A 9,988-nucleotide genomic window follows, 5' to 3' on the forward strand; every position below is an offset into this window, starting at 1 on the left:
GTTATCTAGAATAGTCTATGGCTGTCTGGAGTGGTTCTCAATCAGAGGCAGGTGTTTATCGTTGTCTCTGATTGGGAACCATATTTAGGCAGCCATATTTGAGTGTTTCATGGGTGATTGTTCCTGTCTCTGTTTGCACCAGATAGGCTGTTTAGGGTTTTTATATATATTTTTTTAACGTTTGTTTTTGTACACTGTTCGTGTTTTTCATCTTTATTAAAGATGTATACAAATAACCACGCTGCATTTTGGTCTTCCTCTCCTTCACCGCAAGAAAACCGTAACACTTAGGTATATCACAGCAAATACTTCAACAGTTTAAGCATATTTATTCCCGAATATTGACAAAAACATTGATTTAAGGGGGTTACCCATCAGTGACAGAGTTGAAATGTCTCTAATGGAGTACAGATACTTAAGACATTTAAGATCAATACAAACACTAAATAATACATTAGAAATTCCCCAATAAAAAATAAAAAAAACTGTTCCATCAGATCTCTCAGCACTCTGGCAAAGTTGATCTGATGCGTGGGACCGGTACAGGTGGCACCGGGCTGATGACACGCACCTCAGGGCAAGTGTGGAGGAGGCGGCACATGACGTACTGGACTGTGGAGGCGCACTGGAGGTCTGGTGCCGGCAACGGGCTGGTGACACGCACCTCAGGGCAAGTGCGAGGAGCAGGCATAAGACGTATTGGACTGTGGAGGTGCACTTGAGATCTGGAGCGTAGAGCTGGCACAATGCGTCCTGGCTGGATGCTCACTTGAGCCTGGGCTGGGCTGTGCAGACGCACCGGAGACAGTACGCAGAGCCGGCGCAGGATATCCTGGTCCAAGGAGGTGTACTGGAGACCAGGAGTGCTGAGCCGGCACCATCCGTCCTGGCTGGATGCCCCCTCTAGCCCGGCAAATGCGAGGAGCTGGAATAGAACGCACCGGGCTATGAATGCGAAATGGAGACACCGTGCGCATCACTGCGTACCACGGTGTCTGACCAGTCACACGCTCCCCACGGTAAGCACGAGGAGTTGGCTCAAGTCTCCAACCTGACTCAGCCAATCTCCCTGTGTGCTGCCTCATGCTTGTCTCGTTGGTACAACTCCTCGTAATATCGCCGTTCCGCTTTCGCTGCTTCTATCTCCTCATTCGGACGGCGATACTCTCCCTCCTGCGTCCAGGGTCCTGCTTCATCCAGAATCTCCTCCCAGGTCCATTCCTCCTGAACACGCTGCTTGGTCCTTTGTTGGTGTGATCTTCTGTCACGTTCATCGTATGAAGGAAACCAAGGCGCAGCGTGGTATGCGTACATTCTTATTTATTTTAAAAATGAACACTGAACAAAATAACGACACCAACCGTGCAGCTATACAAACGAGTGCTGACAGACAACTACACATAAACAAGATCCCACACCAGAAAGTGGGAAAGAGGGCTGCCTAAATATGATCCCCAATCAGAGACAACGATAAACAGCTGTCTCTGATTGAGAACCATATCAGACCAACATAGAAATACAAAAACCCCTAGACCTACAACAACCCTAGACATACAAAACCTTAGACATACAACACTACATACAACATATAGAATCAAGTAGTAACCAAAAAAGTGTTGTTTTTTTATACATGATTCCATATGTGTTATTTCATAGTTTTGATGTCTTCACTATTATTCTACAATGTAGAAAATAGTACAAATAAAGAAACAGCCTGGAATCAGTAGGTGTGTCCAAACTTTTGACTGGTACTGTACAATTAATGACAATAACTATATATATATCCCATTTCCAAAGCAGTTAGGACATTGAAATTCTCAGGCCAATCCACATTTGTTCATCTAGCATTTACAGTACAATAAACCATTAAATATATATATATATATATATATATATATATATATATATATATATATATATATATACACATTTGAATCCCTACACAGTGTTCATTCTCTATATATCAGAAAACTTTTCTGTTATCATTCCCACAGTCATTTGTTATTTAAGAAATGAGGTAGTTGCTGAAGTGAGGGTTGGTGTTGCTTCAGCAGAAAGTATAAAACATGGTTAGAGACATCACCTCCAGACTTCTCATAGCATCAGGTAGTACACCATGGCCAGGATCAACAGCCAGAACTGAATCAAATAAAGACAAGGGAACGTTAGACTTACAGCAAGAAAGTGCAAGTGTTGTTGGACTTTATGTTCTGATAATGTCTCTACTGTATGTTGTGGAGTATACAAAAGTGTCCGATAAATCGTTTTCGGGTAATAAATCTTGCAACTGAATACATAACTATTTACCAACCTAAGTAGACCAACTGAAAACTCACCATAAACATTAGCACAGCGAAACCATACCAGCTGATAGCCCATGTATATCGACTGAACACAGACTCAATGTGGTTGAAGCAGCCCTGGGTAGAAAGATAGAGGGTATAAACAGGATAGCCTGTGCCAAGGTGGTTCAAGGACAAGCAACAATGTGCTTACTTCAAGTGGGAGGTATAAATGACCCCTAACCACTGATACTGTACAGGGTCAGATATTTTCCATACTGTTATTAGTTACAGTACAGTTATAATTCATGGCAGGTACTGTATAATCAGATCCTAGATCTGTGGTTATGAGCTACTTAAATCTTGAGCCTTCAAGTGAGAATCAGAGAACCAGAGAATCTCTTAGGTTTTAGGCAATGGGAATGTGTTTTCTCACCTTAGTGAACATGGTGGTGTTCTGGCCGTTCTTGCAGGCCTCCACATTCACCACCTCGTAGTTGTTCTTCCTCTTGCAGCAGTGGGTGGGCCAAGGGTAGTCTGTACCAAACTTCTCCCTGAAGGTGGAGTTGTACTCTATCCAGTCCACTGGGCCATCCGTTCCACAACACTCCACCTGAAATAGGAGAGGAGAGGATGTTGTAGAAACAATACATGGGTGAGGAATATTCTTCAATCAAACAGGAATAGTTTAGTTAGTCAGTGGACAAACTGATGTTGTGACAGACTGAACTCACTTCACTCAAACTGAGCCAGCTACTGTATAAGTATTTGTAGAACGTGCAGCTCTACATTCTTTATCCTAGCTACATCAACATAGCCTGCAGAGGTTGTTTCTGTCTCTGTGCAGCAAACTGATCCCATCCCTTGTCTTTCACACACTATGGGGCTGTCCAAACCGGTTCACCCAGCAGAGACACATCGGGACTCTGGCATCGATGATGGAGAGAGAGGGACATGCTATGTCATGTCAGAGCTGACAACTCATCTGCTACTCCCAAGGGTGTGTGTGTGTGCGTGCGTGCGTGTGTGTGTTAGTGGAATGTGATACCTTTCCCTAACAGATACTCCACACAATAACCTAGACTTAGTCGGTCTTCGTGCTAGTCGTCTGTTTGGAATATGTGGTGTGGCTCTGATTAGTCAGATGATCCTATGACAGATTCCTTTGATTTGGTGACCAGTCACCTCTTTCATCACTTTGTTCCATGTCAGTGTGATCCGACTTCCAGAGTCACCGTCGGCTGCATAGTACTTCAGCATCTGCTTCTTCACCAGATTACTGTTTCCAACCAGCTACAAACAGCACATAGGAGAGGATGAGAGAAAACAGGAGAATACGTTTCAAAGTGGAGTTTCTAGAATGGTGCTGTTCAAGCAATGTGAAGATCTGAAGGTACCCCAAGGTGCCCATTTCCCATGTACTCACATAGTCTCTGTGGGTGACTGCAGTGATACACGAGGCACACTCAAATATGTAGATGATCAACATCAGGATCAGATACTGTCAAAATCACAAAATAAATATTATCCTTTACTTGAAAAGAACAACAGGGAAAGAGATATAGACATACCATATATTCCACTTGAATTATATATTTTGAATCAGTGTTCAGATGAACAAATGAAGAACTTCGGTGACCAAAGAGATTGTGATGAATTTAGTATCAAAATCTTACTGTTAGCATTAAGGCACGGCTCTTCTTCGCAGCAGCCAAGATACCAAAGACACACATGCAGAAGAAGGCAAAGCCTGTGAAAATGGCAATCCAGGCCCCGGCAAAGATGTCATCTTTCCCCGACACACCAGATATAGGGTAGAGCTTGAATTGATCTACTGCAACCCAGATGGCCAGAGCGCAAAGGGCAAGACCTGCTGCCTATAATAAGGTAATAACATGTATATTAAAAGTTGTTATAACAAATTGTAAACATTATTATAACAGGATCCTACATTACAATTGAAAGTGTCAATAACCCGTACAGTGTAGTGCTGAAAAGGACCAGAAATCTAATGTACTGTAGTAAACTTCTGGATTAGGACAACACCATAGATCTACACACCATTTGTCTACTATATGATTACATATGATTAAACAAATACTTTCAAAATACAGCTACTATAGGAATAAAATCAAGTGCAACTCTTACAGCTCCAAATATATTCCCCAGGATGAGAATGACCATAAAACAGGTGAATCCCTTTCCATCAGCCATAGTAGCGGTCCTTCTGTCAGCTCCTTCTAAACCCACTGCTCCTGAGCAGAGAAGAAGAAGACAGTGAAGAAATAACAGACCCAAGTACAAGTGTTCCTAACAGATCCAAGAGAATGTAGGGTCTGGCTGGATGTAATCTATTATTGACATGGGAATGTGTCCAGGGAGTGGCTTGATCTTATTCATACTAGCAGCAACAGAAGTGGTCCAACCAGTTAGGCTCAGCAAGAGATTGCATTGTGGTCCTTTTGAATGGAAACACTGAGATATTGACTACAAAATATGACAAAAGAAATGGATTCATGATCAACTTAGACTACATCTGGCCCAGACAGAAAGTGAGCAGTTCTGCCTGAAGCCATCAATCTTCAGTCTACCCCTAGGCTGTATGATGTTACACCTATAGCAACTGGTATTTAACCATTCTTGACCTTTTTAGGTTACAGCAGTCTCTTAAATTAGCAGGTTTAAAGACTGTTAGAGTTAGAGCAATCATCACATAATCTATTTTTTCACACAACAAACATTACCTCCCCTGCAGTGATGTCAGGCCCTGAGCATATTTTTCTGTTGACCAAACAGCTGTCGTTCTGTTGTGCCTGCTGTGCTCAGCACCTGTCTCAGCTTTCTGTTAAATGTAGTCTACTTCCATGATGTCTGCACATGTCTTGATCCCAAGTTCCTAAAAAAAAGAATTAATACAAATTTTTGTCCAGTATGTTTACATGCATCTTCATTGTTTTGTATATGTGTACTGTATATTGACTAATTTGGGTGTTTCCAACATTGAATTTATTGTCAACAGGCCTATTTGACATAGCTCAATAATACACTATTCCAGTGGACTGAGTGGCGTTACTATTAGTAGGTTGAAATGAAAAGCAATGAGGACATCTGCTGGGGAGAAGTGCCATTGCTCTTCTTAACTGTTCACACTCAAACAGGACACAGGACAATTTTATTAGGTAGTAGGCTACATTGTTGACAATGGTGTTTCTCATGAATGGATCATTAAAAACCTCTAGAAAGTCATTTCATTGCACACATGTCATAATAATGATTTTGTTTGGCTCTACATTACATTTGACCTATGAAGGAACTCGTAGGTTATTGTCTTAAACGTACAGTAAAATAAGTGGCATTTGTAATTTTATTGTAATAATTATGATCTGAATATCAAACAACAAATTTAATCTTGCTTCAAACCAAGTAATATTCTTGTCATGTTTTTTATTCATGTTTCATATCAAGTAATATTCATGTCATATAAGCAGCCAGTTCTTGTGTTTTCCAATAAGTCACCAGTTTGTCTCTCTGTATTCACACACCGTAGTCTTGCTAACAGCAGCCTCTCTAGCTCGTTGTAATGTCCCGTGGGTCGTGGCCAGCCAGACTACACACACCTTGCTCCACCTGAAAAAAAATCTATATCCTGGAAGCAGGTTCTGTGGTTTATTTACAATGCAGCATGTGACTGACTTGGTCAACATTGAAGTGAATGGGGTTCAGATGTTATTCCTAAAGAACTTACCACCTCGGCAAACCTCCAGAAGACAAGGATTACTCAATACAAGAGGAAAAAACACTGTAGTGATATTAGCCTTAAAATCAAGTCTGCATATAATTTTATTTTATCTCTACAAGGTAAGTAGTCTGTCATTATTTATGCTTAAGTATTCTCCATCCTCCATCCAACTAAATCAGTATCTCTTTACATTACAGTAGACGGGATAAAGTGCTGTAATGTAAAATGCAACCCTCAAATCAGATTGTTTCTTACTCCATAGTGTTCTGTAGTAGGTAGTGTAGTGTAAGCACACAGTCAGGCAACACATTGACAGGATACACTTCCAAACTCCATTCCCCCAGGAGGCAGCAGGTGCTGTCAATGAAGGTGATAGTCAGTTCAGTAGGTGTCAGGAATGGAACATAAAGTTGGATGCCAACCGGCAAAAAAGTATTGTTGGTGGTGGTGGTAATGCTAGATTAAAAAACATGAGCTGGCGTACACCCAGAAAAAAAGTTTGTGTGGAGGTGCTGACTAATGGCGAATAAACAATAAACTATCAAAATAAAGAAAGACACACAAATTGCTGGGAGTTTATGTATGGAGTGTGCAAATACCCATTAAATTAGTGGGAGTTTATGTATGGAGTGTGCAAATACCCATTAAATTACTGGGAGTTTATGTATGGAGTGTGCAAATACCCATTAAATTAGTGGGAGTTTATATATGGAGTGTGCAAATACCCATTAAATTAGTGGGAGTTTATATATGGAGTGTGCAAATACCCATTAAATTAGTGGGAGTTTATGTATGGAGTGTGCAAATACCCATTAAATTAGTGGGAGTTTATGTATGGAGTGTGCAAATACCCATTAAATTAGTGGGAGTTTATATATGGAGTGTGCAAATACCCATTAAATTAGTGGGAGTTTATATATGGAGTGTGCAAATACCCATTAAATTAGTGGGAGTTTATATGTGGAGTGTGCAAATACCCATTAAATTAGTGGGAGTTTATGTATGGAGTGTGCAAATACCCATTAAATTAGTGGGAGTTTATATATGGAGTGTGCAAATACCCATTAAATTAGTGGGAGTTTATATATGGAGTGTGCAAATACCCATTAAATTAGTGGGAGTTTATGTATGGAGTGTGCAAATACCCATTAAATTAGTGGGAGTTTATATATGGAGTGTGCAAATACCCATTAAATTACTGGGAGTTTATGTATGGAGTGTGCAAATACCCATTAAATTAGTGGGAGTTTATATATGGAGTGTGCAAATACCCATTAAATTACTGGGAGTTTATATATGGAGTGTGCAAATACCCATTAAATTACTGGGAGTTTATGTATGGAGTGTGCAAATACCCATTAAATTACTGGGAGTTTATGTATGGAGTGTGCGACTTTCTTTATTTTGATAGTTTATGTTGGTGGTATTGCAACCGCCGTTAAACCTCATTGAAGAAGAAGAAGAATATGAAGAAGGTGATCGTCAGTCAGTATCCCAGCTAGCAAGCCATAAAGGCTGTGGGTTTTGTTTGGTGGCCATGAGGCCTTTTGTTTGTTTTTAGCCTTTAGTTTGGGCATGCCTTTTGGTATTTTTCCTTTTGGTACATTTTATGTTTAGTCACCAACTGAAAAAATATATAATACGCTTGGACTGGCTGACCAAGAGGTCAAGAGCCTAGGACCTCTAGACAAAGAGAGTGCAACAATATTCGTAGGCTAGTTATTGGTTTTGTAACAAGAGCATCTTGTACAATATCAAGTCTTAGGAACACATAATTGTGACAAATACCTTTATACTCATTTGTTTTTTCTCAGGGAGATGAACTGAGCTCATGATGACTGGGAAACTGAGTGAAGAAATGGTGGAGCTGCTGCTTGCACCATGGCGATCGTCTCCACGGGCGACGGGACTGGAGGGCAAGCTGGTGGCGGCGTTGGAACTGTATGACCACTTCCCTTTAGATGTGGCTGTTACTGGGGGAACCCAGGAGGCCAACACTCAACTGGCCAGAGCACTGTGTGGGTTAGGAAATGAGGAGGAGGAGGAAGAGGAGGAGGAGGAGGAAGAGGAGGAGGAGGAGGAGAAAAGTGAGGATGAGGAAGCTAGTGATGATGATGAAATTGAGATTTCGGGGACTCTGACTAAAGTGTTTGAGAGAGAAGGAAAAGGACAGGTTAAGGAAAGTGAGCAGGACGACAACAAGAGAGATGACCCTCCCACTGAGAACCAACCGATCGTCCTGCACCCCAAATCACCAATGGTCCTGCACCCTAAAATCCCCAACATTCGGATTTGGACAATTCCAAGCCTCGATGGCCAAAACCACCCTATTGAACACTTCGATGTGTTGGTGGTCCTCACCTCAGTGCAGCACCAGGACAACCTCTCAGGGCCTATCATGGAGCTCCGCGACAGGGACCAACCGCTGTTCTTAGTCAGAGCTGAACAGGAGTGGGACCTGGTCCAGGAGAAGCTCACAGGACCCTGTAAGACCTGTGCCTGGGAGAGAATGAGAGCCCGTCAGATGGAGATTGAGAGGAAGAGGCTGGCAGTCACAGCTGGAGATGCTGAAGTCCCAGAGGATGTGAAGCAAACGTTACTAGAGTTAAGGGAAATTGGAGCGACCATGACTACAGCTCTGCCTGAGCTGAGAAAGAAAGCCTTCTGTCAGTTCATGGTGGATGTTTTCAGAGAAAACAGAGTTCCAAAACTGCTGAGGAATGACGAACAGTGAGTGTGTGTTTAGTCTCATGTTATGGTTAATTGTGCAAACAGTGTGTACAGATCATTCATATTAAGGAAGCTACATGGCAATTTTCCAGATTCAGAGTAAATAATCAAGTTTGTACCTTGAGGAGATACTGTAAAACAAACCATAATTATTATTTTTTACCCAAATCACACTTCTCTGTATCATTGCATCCTTTTGCTCGTATCCTTCCCTGCAGGTCTCTGCTGTCAGCTGGACTGAGAATGGACAAGCTGCGTCCGGGGGACATTGATCAGAATGGACACCTGTTCCAGTCCAGAGATCTGACCAACCCTCCATCCAGACTTCTCTCCGCCCTCACGGCCTTGGAGCACCTCCGACTGGACCTGGGGGTCCTGGGGCAGACGGGTTGCGGAAGCTCCAGCCTAGTCAACTCCCTCCTGGGCTTGAAGAACCAGGACGAGAGGGCGTCTCCCACTGGAGTCACTGAAACCACCATGGAGGCTCTGGGGTTCCCACACCCTGAGCTGCCTAATGTCTGGCTGTGGGATCTACCAGGCATGGGCAGGGTGGGGGAACTGGCTCCCTCATCGACCAAGACAGATCAGAAGGCTCTTTCATCTTCTCCGCAACCTCCATCTCCATTCCCTCCGATGTCGCTGACTCCTCTGCACCCACTATGTGATGTCTACATCCTGGTCTCGCCTCTCAGGCTTAGCCAGGTCTGTGTCCAGCTGCTGCAGAGTCTGTCAGCTCAGGGGAGGATGTGCTACCTGGTCCTCTCCAAGGCTGACCTAATGGGGGAAGGAGCTGTTGAAGAGGTTAGAAGGTGGAGTGAGGAGGCCCTAGGTCGACTAGGCCTCAAACATACCACTTTCCTGGTGTCAGCTCTCCACCCAGGGGAGTTGGACTTCCCCAGGCTGCAGGAGCTGTTGTGTAGTGCACTGACTTCCCACAGAAAGGCTGCCCTTGTTCATTATGTTGTAGAACTTTTGGAATCAGAGGTGTGGGGGGGAAAGGACCAGGCAGACCCTTGTAAGCTTCAGTGACATGTAATTTCAACAAACTGTATTTGTTTTAACTAGCTATATAGCTAGGTACATTGTTTTTTTTATCTGTCTCCTGTTGTATCAAAGCCATGATGTGAGACGTCAGAGGCTCTGGATAATCTGAATGACTGGGTCCATGTTCTTTAAAATCTAAATCAAATCTAAGTTTATTGGTAGTGTACATGAATTTAAAATGGAATCAAATTGT

General features: G+C 42.6%; 2 protein-coding genes across 2 annotated transcripts; one reads left to right on the top strand and one right to left on the bottom strand.

The window, feature by feature from the left end:
* Positions 1–1,389: 1,389 nt before the first annotated feature.
* Positions 1,390–4,619, bottom strand: LOC139405809 (uroplakin-1a-like). The gene is made up of 7 exons (XM_071148240.1): positions 4,431–4,619; positions 3,959–4,159; positions 3,709–3,783; positions 3,468–3,575; positions 2,719–2,895; positions 2,337–2,420; positions 1,390–2,139 (listed from the first exon to the last, which is right to left on the bottom strand). The coding sequence occupies exons 1-7, from the start codon at positions 4,494–4,496 to the stop codon at positions 2,095–2,097; spliced, it is 756 nt and encodes a 251-aa protein (XP_071004341.1). The 5' UTR covers positions 4,497–4,619; the 3' UTR covers positions 1,390–2,094.
* A 3,515-nt stretch (positions 4,620–8,134) lies between these two features.
* LOC139405810 (interferon-inducible GTPase 5) lies at positions 8,135–9,783 on the top strand. Its single transcript, XM_071148242.1, has 2 exons — positions 8,135–8,751; positions 8,970–9,783. Exons 1-2 carry the CDS (start codon positions 8,279–8,281, stop codon positions 9,778–9,780), a joined length of 1,284 nt encoding a protein of 427 aa, XP_071004343.1. The 5' UTR covers positions 8,135–8,278; the 3' UTR covers positions 9,781–9,783.
* The last annotated feature ends 205 nt before the right edge of the window (positions 9,784–9,988 follow it).

This window comes from Oncorhynchus clarkii, chromosome 3, assembly GCF_045791955.1.
Source record: "Oncorhynchus clarkii lewisi isolate Uvic-CL-2024 chromosome 3, UVic_Ocla_1.0, whole genome shotgun sequence".
Taxonomy (NCBI): domain Eukaryota; kingdom Metazoa; phylum Chordata; class Actinopteri; order Salmoniformes; family Salmonidae; genus Oncorhynchus; species Oncorhynchus clarkii.

Bases quoted from the DNA above. Each gene is read 5' to 3' on its own strand.
- LOC139405809 (XM_071148240.1), bottom strand. From the start codon at position 4,496: ATGGCTGATGGAAAGGGATTCACCTGTTTTATGGTCATTCTCATCCTG. The intron at 2,896-3,467 runs GTGACTGGTCAC...CTCCTATTTCAG, and splicing joins GGAACAAAGTGATGAAAGAG to GTGGAGTGTTGTGGAACGGA. The intron at 2,140-2,336 runs GTGAGTTTTCAG...TATTTGATTCAG, and splicing joins TCGCTGTGCTAATGTTTATG to TTCTGGCTGTTGATCCTGGC.
- LOC139405810 (XM_071148242.1), top strand. From the start codon at position 8,279: ATGGTCCTGCACCCTAAAATCCCCAACATTCGGATTTGGACAATTCCA. The intron at 8,752-8,969 runs GTGAGTGTGTGT...CCTTCCCTGCAG, and splicing joins CTGCTGAGGAATGACGAACA to GTCTCTGCTGTCAGCTGGAC.